The following is a 14,521-nucleotide window of genomic DNA, read 5'->3' as shown; positions in this document are numbered from 1 at the left end:
GGATCCAATTAAGACTTTATAACCCGTCCAAACAGCCCGAGCCTGAGCTCGGGTCCAACCCAGATCCATTTACTTCTCTAGGAGTTCAAAATACTGTAAAGAAAATGGAAAAATGGGCCTCCACTAAGAATGTAGCCCGAACTTATTGGTCCGGGCCCCCATGGATTAGGCCCACTTAAGTTGGGCATATGAGTTGCACCCTTGTGGGCCCAAAAGAGCCATTAAATCAGCAGTCATGTCTTTGGTGGGTTGGATCTAAACCCCATTAGGAGATTAATTAGGCTTAGGCCCACTTTTTTGGGTTTAAATCCTTCTAGTTCAACATTTTTTTAAAATAAAGAAATAATAATTTATATTATTTACAACGAACTTTTTTAAAATTTATTGTAATAATAAAAATATTATTTTTATTTAGAAAATACAAATACATTCTTTTGAATAAATGAATATATAATAAATACCTCATACGATGAAACGTCGTGTACGAATATTTGTTAGAAGATAATTAATTTAAAAAATATATAATTATAACAAAAGAAACATATTATTGTTAGATAACATTCTAATCCCAATTAATTACAACCTCTTCCCATCAAAACCTACTGGTTTAACCCGATACCCAATAGTCTCTCGCCACGTTTACGGCAATCCACGACGTCGTTAAAGTTCACCTGCAAGATTTTCCACCGACTCTACAATCCAATTAATCGTTGCCACGTGTCTATACCATCACCGTCTGTAACCGGTGAGCCAAATTCCTCAACCGGCTACAGCCGATCACTTCCCCCCCCTTCGGCTTCCCGCTAGCTATATGAACACCGATCAGGTACTGGGCATCCTCTCCTTTTCGACTCTGTCAAATTCTTTGCGGTTTACTCTTCTCCATCTCCGGGTTAGCGTATGTTAATCTCTTTGGTTTTTCGTTCATTCAGCTTAATTATCTGTAGTTGGAAGTAAAATTTTGTGGGTTGCTGTTTCTAGAGAAATTTTCAAGTACACAGTTCTACTTTTTGTTGCCCCTCGGTGGTGGTGCTAATTGTACGGTTTCGATCTTTGGTTATGGTGTTTGGGGTTTAAGATGAAGTTGATTAGAGCGTAATTAAGAATTTTAGCTGCGGATTACCCTTAAGCGAGGGAATTTATGTAATTGAAGTGAGTTTATTACGATCGTTTTTGGGACTTGTTTTGTTTTTTAGTTTGATGTTTGTAGGCTGCGACTTGGGGGTTTCATTTGGACTTTGGATAGTGGTGTGCATTAGTTGATTGTTTGATTATTTGTATCTTTTCTTGCTTCTAGCTCTCCTAATGGCTAAAGATGTGTGTTTTATTGAATTTGAGTTGAATCCTAGTGGTTGCGAATTAGGGTTTTGATAATTAGGGATATTTTGTTGGATTTCTAAGTGATTTTTTCCGTCTTATTAACTCTTTGTAATTTTTAACTTGCTGTTGGGGTTTTTACTGGCGTGCCATACATGGTAGTTTATTTGCTCTGTTTTGTTAATTGCTGATATTTTTCTTTTATTGTGCTTGGCAGTGGAGTGGACTACTGGGTTAGGCAAGCAGGTGATGGTGAAAAAATTAGCTGTATGTGATGATTAGGACATGCGGCACTCAGATCAAAGGCATACAGATGACATTGAGTTTCTGAGTTTAGCTGGCATAATTCTTGTCTTCTTTAAGTTAGCCTGATAGTTGAGTACAAGGCACTGGATAGCCAATTGGACTCCAGCCGCCTGCCCTGAATGCTACCTTCACGAGTTGCTGGAGGCATGACACAATCATCTTCGAGTTCAGGAATATTTTTCCAAGGAGATGGGCAATCCCAGGTTGCAGGAAATTCTCAATTGAGTTCAAATTTTGGGAACTCATCAAATTCATTACCTGGACATGCACGTTCTGACATTGGTCCAGTTTCAGGGGATGTCAGCAACACAGTGTTAAACAGTGTGGCAAGCTCGGGACCAAGTGTTGGGGCAAGTTCTTTGGTAACTGATGCCAACTCAGGACTTTCAGGAGGTCCCCATCTTCAGAGAAGTGCTAGTATTAATACAGAATCTTATATGCGCTTGCCTGCATCGCCCATGTCATTCTCATCTAATAATATTAGCATTTCTGGCTCTTCTGTCATGGATGGATCATCTGTAGTGCAGCAAAGCTCCAATCAGGACCCAGTTTCACAAAAAGGCCAGCAAAATCAGCAGCATCAGGGAGCTTCTAGTGCCACATCTTTGCCTCGAATGGCGCAGGTCCAACTCCCTGGTGGTCCAAGGGTTCCCAATTCTTTCATCCAGGACCCAACTAGTATGTCTCAGCTACAAAAGAGACCCCGATTGGATGTCAAGCAGGAAGATATTGTACAACAGCAGGTTTTGCAACAGCTACTGCAGAGACAAGATTCCATGCACTTACAGAATTCTAATCCTCAGTTGCAAGCCCTGATCCAGCAACAGAGACTAAGACAGCAAGAGCAACAGCTTCTACAGGCTATGTCGCCAATTCAGCAAGTTCAGTTATTACAGCAACAGCAGCAGCAGCAGTTGCAGTTAAGACAACAGCTACAACTACAGGGAATGCCACCTGCAGGCATAAAGCGACCTTGTGATGGTGGTGTATGCTCACGTCGATTGATGCAATACTTGTTTCACCAGAGACAACGGCCTGCTGTAAGTAATTTAATTAATTTGCATGTGAGTAACCCCTCTCCCCCATCCGTTCTCTCTCCAAATGGATCATACAGCTCATATTTGGTTCATAGAAGCATTTTTCTTTCCTTCTATTTCCCTAGTTCTTAACTTGTGTCTAAACTTCTTCAAGTACCCTGTCATGATGGATCATGTACTTGGTCCTGTTAGGAAAATACTATTGCCTATTGGAGAAAATTTGTGGCCGAGTATTACTCTCCACGCGCGAAGACGAGGTGGTGTCTATCCATGTATGATAATGTTGGACATCATTCACTTGGTGTCTTCCCACAGGCAGCAATGGTAATTGTCGTGTTATTTTGTTGAATACTTAAAGGTCTACTTGATTATTTGGCTTGTAAAGAAGCACTTGGTTAATTGTGCTCGATACTTTTCCATGAACACACATTTTGTTTCTATTAAATTAATTGTTTTTGGCCTATTCCTGCTCCCTTAGGTTGGAGACTTCAAGAGGATGAGTGTAATTGGTTTGTCTTGTTCTGCAGGATGCATGGCAATGTGACATTTGTGGATCAAAGTCTGGAAGGGGATTTGGTGCGTTTCTCACAAACCTAAAATTCTGCCTAAATTAATATTGCTTTTCAATTAATATTCAGTGGTCTCTATAAAAGAAATTCTGTGGTATTTGGTGACCTTGTAAGCATGATTTTTGTGGAAGCCTTTCAGATGCAATCTTGTGAATACATGCCTGCTGAATGGGTGACTTTTTGTTTTCCGATTGAGTTGAATAGTAAATCTTATTAATGCTTATCAATATGTGACATCCACAATTCCTCTTCTATGGTTGTATTTCTAACAAGGGGACATTTATGATCACCACTCATGGTCTAGGGTATTCTGAAGAGTAATTTTTCTCTCTTTGAAGAATATGTAGAATCCTAGAGATTGACCATTAGTTTCTTTGGTATAATTTGCTTGGGGAATTCTATAAAATCTCTGGTTGAGTTACTATGTTTGGGCTTGATTTTACTATATTTCTGTTTCCCTTTCAATGTTGTGACAAAGCAAAATCTGTATAAGTAGAAGTTTCTTTATTTGTTCCTTATGTTTGTCAACATATATTCGCCTGCTCGTGTATTTTTTTCTTTGCCAGTTATTAATTGTATTTTTTTTATTATATTGGGGGGCAGGGGTGCAGACTCTCAGAATTCTTCTTTTCATATTTTATTGTACTGACATTTACACTAGTTATGCAGCATGTTCTCATACAAGGGTTGGCTCTGAAAATGCCCTTGCCTTTGGCTATCCAATATTCTTGAATGGAGAGTATGAACCAATCAAAAGTAGATGAGTAAAATAAGCTTTCACTTGAATTTGTTATTGGTGTGTGATATTGTGCCTGCATTTTCCTTTTTGAAATGAGCTAATTTTAGATGAGTTTTAGATGTTCTGAAGTCTGAAGACATATTGCTCGAGCAATGTGTTCTTTGCCAGTTATCTTTTTAAATCCATCTGAACTCGAGCCTTCTTTGGGGAAATTCAGAATAGTTTGTGATTAACTAACTTTGCAATTGACGTCAATCCTAATTTTTTTATAATTTGTCTGTTTTTCATCCCTCAGAATAACACTTGCATCTACTTGTCTGCTCTGAAATTTTACCTTTTTGTCGATTTTGACAGAGGCAACTTTTGAAGTACTTCCTAGACTTAATGAAATCAAATTTGGCAGTGGGGTAATAGACGAGCTTCTTTTTCTGGACTTGCCTCGTGAATATAGATTCCCTTCAGGAATGATGATGCTCGAGTATGCTAAGGCAGTCCAAGAAAGTGTGTATGAGCAACTTCGTGTCGTGCGTGAGGGTCACCTTCGCATCTTTTTCACCCCTGAGTTAAAGGTAAACTGCGAATACTAGTTCACATGAATGAACTGATGCTTATACTTATTTATATTGGTGTTTTGACACTTGCATCTCTATACTTCTTCAGATATTGTCTTGGGAATTTTGTGCTCGGCGTCATGAAGAACTTCTTCCTCGTAGATTGGTTGCACCACAGGTAGAGGCCTCTTCACTGGATGGGTTGAGCTCTTAAATCAATTTTTTCCGCCAATATAAGAAATCTATGATTTTAATGATGCTGTACTATTCTAATCTGCATTTAAATTTAGTTCTCTGATAGTCTGAATGGCTCTGATATTCTAACTGATCACCATTGTGCATCCTTTTTTCACCCGGGGTTTTTGCTTGAATTTGAATAATCTACAATATTTATGTGTTCATCTCCTTGTGCAGTCATAATCTCTATGTTCTACTCAACCCTGCAGTTGTGGAAATTAATTCCCTCGTGCTAGCCTATATTTAGGGGTGTGTGTTGGGTAATACGGTAGTGAAACGATCTGAATTTCTCGGTTTGGTTCGTTAAATTACCAAAAGAATTTGGTTCAGTAGGATTGGAAACTGAAATGTCAAATTAAAAGAAAAATTCCAGTAATGTCAAAATTCCAAATTTATCTGATAAAAAACATGTATAGGTAAAAACTTGTGAAGACAAATAAATCATTTACGATTCCAACACGTGGAATCAAATCCTAAATATCAACAATTCCGATACATAAATCATCTACTTATAAATCTTTTACATCATTACAATTTATGCCCAAAATATCCGAAATCAAATCCAACATATTACATATGATAAATGAACTACCAAAAAATTTGTATGGATATATATACATATATATCTAAACAAATTTCATATTTGGTTTGGTACTACAGTTCACTGGAACAGAAAACAGAACTCTAAAAATTTAGTTATATGGTTAGAACAGAATGTAGGTGAACTTATAGAAAGACAAGTGCACATAAGTAAGCAGTTTGATTTGGGTTATGCAGCTAATAGTGCAGACCTTTGCTGCAGGTGAATCAATTACTGCAGGTTGCACAAAAATGTCAGAGCACAGTATCTGAAAGCGGAACAGATGGTGTTTCTCAGCCAGATTTACAGGCAAACAGTGTTATGTAAGTGAGATATTTTCTGGATGCACAATACGTTTGCTGTTGGTGCACCGAGGAATCATCACTTTAGCATCTATTTTGGTTGATCATACCAATTACAGAAGATATGAGGACAATTTGTAATTGATTATATGATTGGTGAAAAGGGATTAGAGGTGTAATATGTTATAATGTATGGAATGTTTGGCCAGACTCCAATTCTTCAAAGAATGCTCAGGAGCTTCCCTTTGAGGCCTCTAGCTGAGTCATTTACTTGCCTTTTTGCTATACAGAAGTTAAATATGCAAGTGAGTGGCACCTGCTGTAAGTATCCAGAGGGAAGACTTGGTATTGTTTTGTGATTTATTTGTTCCAGTGCCAACAATTTTTGAAATAATATTTGAGATGTAGAAATTGCCTGTGATAGATAATATTTAGCTGAGGCTTAAAATTCTAATACTTGCTTCTCCTTTGGCTTATTATTCCCTCTCTAGTTTATAGTGAGATGGCGTGCATGTTCTAGAGTGTGTGAAGCGTCTAGTTGATATTTCTGCTACATGATATGCTATGGTCGACCAACTTTTTGAACTTATGTGCGTGCGCGAAACTCTCCTGCTTGACCCCCCTTCCTTTCCAAAAAGAGGTGTATCATTCTGAAGTTGATAATTCAGAAGTTGGGTCCAGTTTACTTGATATGCTTATTTTTTATTTCTTGATATGCTGGTTTTACTCGAGGGACCTTTATTTAATGTACCATTCCATTAATTTGATGTCTTTCTATGCAGGGTTGTGACAGCTGGGCGTCAGCTTGCAAGGAGTTTGGAGTTGCAGTCCCTAAATGATCTTGGCTTTTCCAAAAGATACGTGCGATGTCTACAGGCATGTCGTCATCATGACAAACCTTTTAATGCTTACCATCTTGTTTTCATGTGGTTTACTGTGTTGGTCTTCTGTTAACAGATAGCTGACGTCGTTAATAGCATGAAAGACTTGATGGATTTCTGCAAAGAGCAAAAAAAAGGCCCTATTGGTAATTAGCTTGTACCCCCAGTGTTTTTGTTCCAAAGAATATGATTTCTATTGGTGAAGCATTTTGTGGATATTTGCATATTGGTTCTTTAAATACATTCCTCTATTATATATTGGTGGGGCCCATTCTGTTTATGTCATGAAAAATACAGTCCACCTATTTACATGTTTAACACACAATCATTTCTACAAGCCGTGTCATAATCATCAATGCAGTTTAATGATATTTCAATATGCAGAGGGCTTGAAAAACTTTCCTCGATATCCCACTGCACCTAAAGTTGAGATGCAAAAGTTGCAAGAAGTGGATCAGATTGGAGGTGTTCAGGGTCTGCCAACTGATCGCACCGCACTCAACAAGCTGATGGCAGTGCATCCAGGTCTCAATAGCCAAATGAACAATAACCAGCATGTGGGTGCCCGAGGAGCTTTGAGTGGCTCAGCACAGGCTGCTCTTGCATTGACTAACTATCAAAATTTGCTGATGAGACAGAATTCAATGAACTCAACCAATAACTCAAATCAACACGAGTCGGCTTCTCCTTTCAGTACTACCAGCCATGGCCTCACGACAGCCCCTCCAGGGTCTTCAGGTAATTTGTCAGGAACATTGCAGAATCCACCAGGCAGTGGCTTTTCTAGTTGTCAAATTCCACAACAGCAACAATTACATCTGCCCTCACCAAGCGGGAGTAGCATACTACAGCAGGGTCAATCTCTGCCAGTCCAAGGCAGTCGAGCAATAGAACAGCAAATGATCCAGCAATACCTGCACGACATGAGTAGAAAGAACAATGGCTCAACAGTTCCGCAGCAGGCCCTTTCTGCACAAAATCCCAGTGGCAACATATCAACAGGTGGGCTTGGCTTTAGGAACTCTCCAGCACCCACTGCAACTGGGCATGGGCAAGGAAATATTCATGGACAGCCACCTAGCAGAAGCAACAGTTTTAAAGGTGCTTCTTCAAATAGTGAGTCTTCAGCTCATATTGGCTTCGGCCAAAGATCATCAGATTTGCCACAAAGTCTTCATTTATCAGATGAGATGGTTCCAGATATTGCCAACGAGTTTATTGATAATGGGTTCTTTAACAGTGATCTCGATGACAACATGAACTTCAGTTGGAAGTCATGACTAACATAGTGTGTTCCATTGTAGTGTTATGACTGGAAAAACCTGAAGGTAGCATGTCTTTGTACAGTATGTTTCGCTTACCTTGTTTTGTTCTGTCATGAATTGTTGGGGTTCCTTGTGATGTTCACTAAGATAATTCATGTTTGTTTATTTAACTTGTGGGTTTTCCACAGCTAAAGCTTCCTGGAAGTGTAATCTAGTGACAAAATTCCAAATCATTTTGTATTTTTTGGTATTAGTACTGCTATTTCCTCCTGTGACTATATACACTATACTACAGGTGTTCCATGCGTCCCATTTCGAAGAATACAGTTTAGCTCTACACAGGTTTTAGATAATAGTTATAAAGATGAAAGTCTCCGTACATTAACAGTAATGTTTTGAGAGGGACAAAAATGTTAAGTAAAGATGAAAGCAAAGAGAGAATTCTTGTTCCTAACATCAAGTTTCCACTTATTCACCTCACAGGATGTCTACTCTTAATTTCCCAAATGAATGAACTATCCATAGTTCAACTTCTGATTTACCCCCAAAGTTATCAAATACTTTGGTTTTCATAAAGCTAATCCACTTATCAAACATAATCGCCTATATATGGGATAACATTCATGTGTTGAGAATGGACCAGACATATGTAGGTGACAAGGAAAATCAAGAATAAGGTTATTTATTCCCTTATGCGAAGAGAGAAATAGTTACATTCTAGAGGACCCATTGCAGAGACCAAACTGGATTTACAACAAACTCCAAACTGGAGAAGGTCCACGTCAAATATTTTAACAAAGAGTGTTATCTAGTTGCTATATGTAACATATTGCTTCTCACAATGAGAAAAGTCCAGAAACCACTTGTACGCGTGCGAGCAGATAATCAAGTTCTTTACAATAGAAGTTTTCAGCTTTGAAAACTCGACAAATGCAGATGTGAATTGGTGCTCTCGAAACCAGATGGGCTTGTAGCAAAAACGTCAGATGTCCTCTGAGATTTGATGTACTACTCGTCTTGCACCTCTTTTTGACAAATGGGACATTGCTGCGGGAAAGAATGAACTGAGCCAACAGAGACATTACACTAATATGAAGAAGACATGTTACACATTACTCTATGATAAAAAGTGTGCAGGTCCTGAGTTTCATTCTTGTCAGTTCTTTCTTCAGTACTGGTAATTTACCTTTTGATTACTTATGAGTTTCATCAAGTTTTCTAAGTGGCAAAAGAGGCATTTATTTCATAGCGAAGATTTAGCTAGTGCTACTCATTAGATTACTGGTGCTTATACAGCTAAATTAAGAGAGGAATCGAGAATCCTGGATAATAAGACAGAACTTGCCTTGTTGAGTTGTAGCCAAGGATTAATGCAGTGGGAATGATACTGATGCGCACAAGGCAGAGCAGTCAGCTTGGCTCCATGCTTATATTCGGCACAGCATATCACACACCTAAAAAATGGATATAAACAAGCAAAACTCATACACCTATTAGTTGATGGAAGATCAGTAGTCCATGATTTTAAATACCAGCAGCCCAGGTGGACTCTCAAACTCTAGCAAAAGGCAGAAGAAAAAGTAGAAAAGAAAACTGTTAACTAGCACAGTAAAAAAGATAGCATTTTCAAGTTCTTAAGTACTGCAGATATGCAGGTCTGCGGCCCCTTCTGAGGGTAAACAAAGCATTGTATAGTACAACTATGGTACAAATACAACTAAAGTTTGACCACTTCAAAGAACATTTAGAATAAGGTTGCACTGAGTAGTGGTCCAATGCAAATGCTAGAAATCAGTGTCAATGTGCATAAATGCTATCCCATAATAGCCAGGCTATATCATATTTCCGATTCTTAACGTACAAATCATTATTGCATCTTGCACATGCCAAAAATTCCCTCTTTCAAAGTAAGATGGTTGTTTCTCAGTCCTCCTGGTCAAATCCAATGCAACATCTCGCAATTTCATAATGCTTTAACAACTTACCTGATCATCAATATAGAGGAATTCGTGGATAAGATTTAGTTTATATACATGCATATACATAGTACAATGAAATAGCATCCGGGAGTTGCATATGTCAGCTATTTCTCTTTACATAGCAGCTGAAATTTGTGGTTCCAACTATGTAATATGTCACAGAAGTGCAGCAATCTTAAGGAACCTGGGTTATGTTTTATCATTGTAGAATGGTGTGGAAGAGTGAAAGATTGAACTTTCAAATCAGCCCGACACATTGGCTTCGAATCAGGCGCATTCAGAAACAAAACTTTCACGCTTGCAGCAACGAAGGAGAGCAGAAAAGCATCCGTACCAAGAAAGAACAAGAGCAAAGGTAATTTTCGCTTAAAAAAGGATGATTTAGGTTTTCTTGTGACAAAAGCAGTGTCCAAAAAAGAATAGTGGATCACCAGCTAGAAGATGACAGCGCATAGGTTCAATCTTCTGAAACAGTGGTTGAATTGGCAAGGCTGAGATGGAACACGGTCATTCGTCGGTGAGTGCTCTGGGACGTACTTGGAAGCAAATTCTTTAGTTAAAAGAGATTAACCAGGGGGCTATAATGACCGATCCTAGTATACCTATGACTAGATTCTAACTCTTGTTTCTATGGCTTCACTTAGATGATGTGAATGTGTGTAATTCATGTATACATTTCTTGTAATACTTCTATTGGTCGCTTTTGGATATATGCAATCCCCCACCCTACAGGGGAAAAAAGAAAAAGAAAGCACATGTACGCACACATACAATATAGTTTAACATATTTTGCCAGTATTGACAATGGGAGCAGTTTATCTAGCAACGAATTTACACCCACGCAGATCTTAGGGTGGAGAAGCCGTACTCTTCTTTTTCTTTTTTCTTTTTCTTTGAGAACAACCCAGATTTGTATTTGAATGTCGGTAATCTTGAGATGAGGTCTGCTGGAAGTCCTCTGCTTTCACTACCAACAGATTCTCCAAGTAATTGCAATTCCTAAAAATCAGAACAAATTTAAGGAGCACCATGATTGTCATTATTTATAATAGCGAACTAAGAATTTCAAGGTTGCAGATGAAGATTAAAATACAACAACACAAGTCAGACAACGAACCTCGTAAGTCATATTATCAGGATCAATTTCATCTTGCCTTATGTTTTGACTTTCACCCTGCATAGAGGAACATAACAAATGTAGACTATGACCCTTAACCTCATGATTTACAACACAGAGTAGGCAAGTACCCGGATAGGAGATTCTGTCGAAGCAGATCCTGTGTTTTCTGTAGATCAAATCAAATTGAAGTCACTTCTTCATATAAGAACTACACAGAATATCATACAGGTCAAAAAAACAAGAGAATGTGGAACTGAGTTAAATGTAAATCCAGTTATTTGTTAGCATATATCTTTTCATGTTAACAATTTCCACTTTGTTAACATTTTACTTGATCGTGGCGTCAAGAACAATGGCATAACGACATCAGGTATCAGTATAACTAATTAATCAGGAATTCTACTGAGTGTCTTATGCCACATTATATATTTTCTTTTTTACCTTCATTTAATTTTAGAACGGAGATAATTTTTATAAAGAGATTCTGTTTGCTAGTTGTTTTCGATACCAACATATGTAAACCATAAAAATTATGTTTCTTACAAGTTATCACACTTGAAATGACACAGCAATTACAAACTGAATAACAAGAAGGAATATTTGTACTAATCGACGGACTACAATATGGAACAATCAGACACTTATTTCAACCCCATACAATAAATCATTGTAGAAGAAAAAAACTCAAACATCAAAATTACATATTGGAGAAAAAAATATGATAGTAAATGGAAAATGAATTTCTTACAGTAGATTTCTTAATTTGAACAGAAACTTCTTATGAAATAAGATCAAACACTTGGAGAAGGAAATTATTTACCAGCTGCATCGTTGCCATGCTCATGAACATATAAACTGTTGAAGTCGTCACCTAACTCCAAAGCTCTTGCTAAGGCTTCATCCAGAGCCAGTTGGTGTTCAACACTTGAGCCATGTGATGACTCGTTGTCATGTGCCATAACTAAATTACTGTTGCTAGTTTCCCCATAGCCAGAGGTCATATGCATGTTCTGCTTATTCTTCTGGATATATTGAAAGGCACTTTCCTGTTATTTGACAAGAATACTATCAATGAGTTTCATAGAGAAAAGTGAGTAAAGAAAGTAGTGTTAGTAAATTCAGTTTACCTGCATGAGAAGAACTTCTTCAGGATTCAAATCACCAAATTCAGGGCAAATATCCTGAAGATGTTCAGCAATTTCAGCTGGTGTCATGCCAGTCAAATAATGGTTGTAGATCTGGTTATTCATCATTGGTGCTTCAGACATCACCAGATATCTTTTGAATCAATTCTTCACGTGCCCAAATCTATCTCTCTTTGGACATAAGTGGAGAGAAACAATAGATAAAAGTTATTACAAAAGCAATTTAAAAATTATCTCAAAAAATAAAAAAGAAAAACAAATCAGTTTCAGAAAGAAGATGCCAACAACATTAATCTTATAAATTGAAGCTCTTTCACCTAGTTATCCAGAGATTAATGTGAATGCAAGTAATATATCATATGAGGAAATGAATTTTGAAGGGAATGACAAATTGTTCTCTCTTTTCACAATTTAGGGGTTCACTAACCCCTTTTACAGTAAGAAGACTTCGGTAAGCAGATGCTTCAAGGACTCATAATAATGCAAAAAAAGAAAAGGACTCATGATAATCAAGCTAGAAGCATCTCTTACTCCTTTACACATGCAAATTAATCATGTTAAGGAGAAACGGTAATAGACCAACCTTGAGCACTAAACACCAAAGATTAATCATCCCCTAGGCAGAATGGTAAACGATGTAATTGTGTTGTTATCTATATTGCAAGTATGAGCAATCAACCTTATAAACAAAACTTTCTCATGCATCAATTTGTGCAACTTCTTATTGATTATGAAAGTCTTCTGTCAACATTAAATTAAGCAATAAGGTTAAAGATACAAACTCGGTGACTAATGGTGTCATACTAAAGAACATTTTCGCTTATACTCGAAAAATTTCATGGAAGAAATACAACAAATTGACCAAAGACTACATTTAAAGAAACAAGAAACATCTATGTAGACAACAAGCAGAGTCCCAGAAACTTTCTTCCCATGAAAAATTCAAATAAACTGGCTTTCCGCTGACTTTGACACTTCATAATCAGAATACATAAATCTAATCTGACAACAAAAAAATAAAAATAAAAATGTCATTATAGTGACTAAAATTCACAAATCATAACACCACACATAGACAATATCCAATCCCCTAAGCCATTAATTAACTCTATCCTAGAACAGAATTAAGTCCTTCCCATGTAAGATTGACTTGACAGCTCATAAACCAACACACATAATGGAGCAATCGTGAAACAGAAAAGAGAATTTGAAGGACTACATGCAGCAAAAAAAGAAAAAAAAAACCCAAGATCTTGCCCACATATTCTATAGATCAAAATAGATAAAACTATCATTCTTCTACATGGGCAACTAAGTAGCAATACAGACTACGTATTCACCAGAACTTGCACAAAACATCCAAGAAAAAAGGGTTCTTGAAATAAGACAGAATTGAAAATAATAGTAGAAAAATAATTCAGTTTTTTTACATTTGAGTGAAGTTGGTGAAATGGGATTCTTGATTTTCCCCTCCCCGCTCTTTCTTTATCGCTGCAAAGTCTCCTCTATGAACTCACTCAGTCTCTCACTCAAAAGGGTAAGCGAAAAAGAAAGGTACAAGGCAAAACCGAACAAGAAAACGACATTTTTATATGTGAGCAAGGGGAAACCAGGGTCCCACTTCACCTTTTCCTTTGGAAAAAAATATGTGGGTGATTGAACTAAACCAGCTTATGGCATCTAATCTTCTTGTTAGTAATAAAGAATTCTGACATATCTCAGTTGCATCTTCCTTTTTGCTCATTTTCTTAGTGCAAACATCATCTGTCATTGCAGAGGAACGAAAAATAGCAGCTGATACTTTAGCTGAGTACGGGGAATTGGTAAATTTCAGGTGATCTACATTATCTGTAACCTGGGTTTTGTCATAACTCTTACACATACATGATGAGCATTATATCAGATCGGACTAAGTTTGAAAATGACTCGAATGAATCAGACACGTTATTTTTAAAAATTAATCTAGATTATTATTAGGTTTAGAAATTTGTACTTAATTTAGTTATTAATCTAATTAAATTTAAATGAGTTCTAATTAAATCAAACCTGAATTGAATTCAAATTATTTGATAATTTTTAGTATATTTTTAAAATTTTGTACTAATTGAATTGTGCTGGAGCCAATCTTGAAAACTTATTGAGCAATTTTATTTTTTAAAATTGATTTATTAAATTTAACAATAATTTCAAACAAACTTTTATCCATTAATTTCAATCTAGTATTGAGTAATCCCATTTATTTTTCACTCCTAAATCAGCCAATATCACTGAGAATTTTTCAGAAATTGCAATTTTTTTTCTTGCAAAATATTAGGATTCCTTGTTATTAGCTCTTCCATAAAGGATCTTCCATAGCCTGTGAAGTGTGAAGTGTTTACTTAGCGTGTTTTCTTCCTCTCTCTCTGTTTTTTTTTTTTTTTCGTTGTCTGTTTTAATTTCTTTACTATTTTTAAAAGAAGTAATAATTACTTAACTAACAATAAATTCATTATC

General features: G+C 36.9%; 2 protein-coding genes across 6 annotated transcripts; one reads left to right on the top strand and one right to left on the bottom strand.

Annotated features, from left to right (window-relative positions):
- The first annotated feature begins 697 nt into the window (after positions 1–697).
- LOC105179258 (putative transcriptional regulator SLK2) lies at positions 698–8,017 on the top strand. Of its 4 annotated transcripts, XM_020691263.2 has the most exons (11): positions 809–898; positions 1,535–1,826; positions 1,918–2,663; positions 2,853–2,984; positions 3,188–3,236; positions 4,323–4,537; positions 4,629–4,697; positions 5,559–5,659; positions 6,421–6,514; positions 6,596–6,665; positions 6,904–8,017. In XM_020691263.2, the coding sequence occupies exons 3-11, from the start codon at positions 2,061–2,063 to the stop codon at positions 7,797–7,799; spliced, it is 2,229 nt and encodes a 742-aa protein (XP_020546922.1). In that variant the 5' UTR covers positions 809–898; positions 1,535–1,826; positions 1,918–2,060; the 3' UTR covers positions 7,800–8,017. The 4 variants fall into 4 exon arrangements, with proteins under 4 accessions (XP_088738789.1, XP_011101175.1, XP_020546922.1 ...); XM_088882663.1 differs by having other exon boundaries at positions 698–826; positions 1,535–2,663; XM_011102873.3 differs by having other exon boundaries at positions 801–892; positions 1,535–2,663.
- A 433-nt stretch (positions 8,018–8,450) lies between these two features.
- On the bottom strand, positions 8,451–13,846 carry LOC105179259 (uncharacterized). Of its 2 annotated transcripts, none has more exons than XM_011102874.3 (8): positions 13,459–13,846; positions 12,011–12,199; positions 11,704–11,929; positions 11,012–11,049; positions 10,881–10,937; positions 10,632–10,762; positions 9,130–9,238; positions 8,451–8,848 (listed from the first exon to the last, which is right to left on the bottom strand). In XM_011102874.3, exons 2-8 carry the CDS (start codon positions 12,149–12,151, stop codon positions 8,621–8,623), a joined length of 930 nt encoding a protein of 309 aa, XP_011101176.1. In that variant the 5' UTR covers positions 12,152–12,199; positions 13,459–13,846; the 3' UTR covers positions 8,451–8,620. The 2 variants fall into 2 exon arrangements, with proteins under 2 accessions (XP_011101176.1, XP_011101177.1); XM_011102875.3 differs by having other exon boundaries at positions 8,649–8,831; positions 13,459–13,831.
- Positions 13,847–14,521: the final 675 nt, after the last annotated feature.

Source organism: Sesamum indicum, linkage group LG7, assembly GCF_026168435.1.
Source record: "Sesamum indicum cultivar Baizhima isolate 11 linkage group LG7, ASM2616843v1, whole genome shotgun sequence".
Classification (NCBI taxonomy): domain Eukaryota; kingdom Viridiplantae; phylum Streptophyta; class Magnoliopsida; order Lamiales; family Pedaliaceae; genus Sesamum; species Sesamum indicum.
Note: the sequence above shows the minus strand (reverse complement) of the source record. Positions and strands in the feature narration are given on the sequence as shown.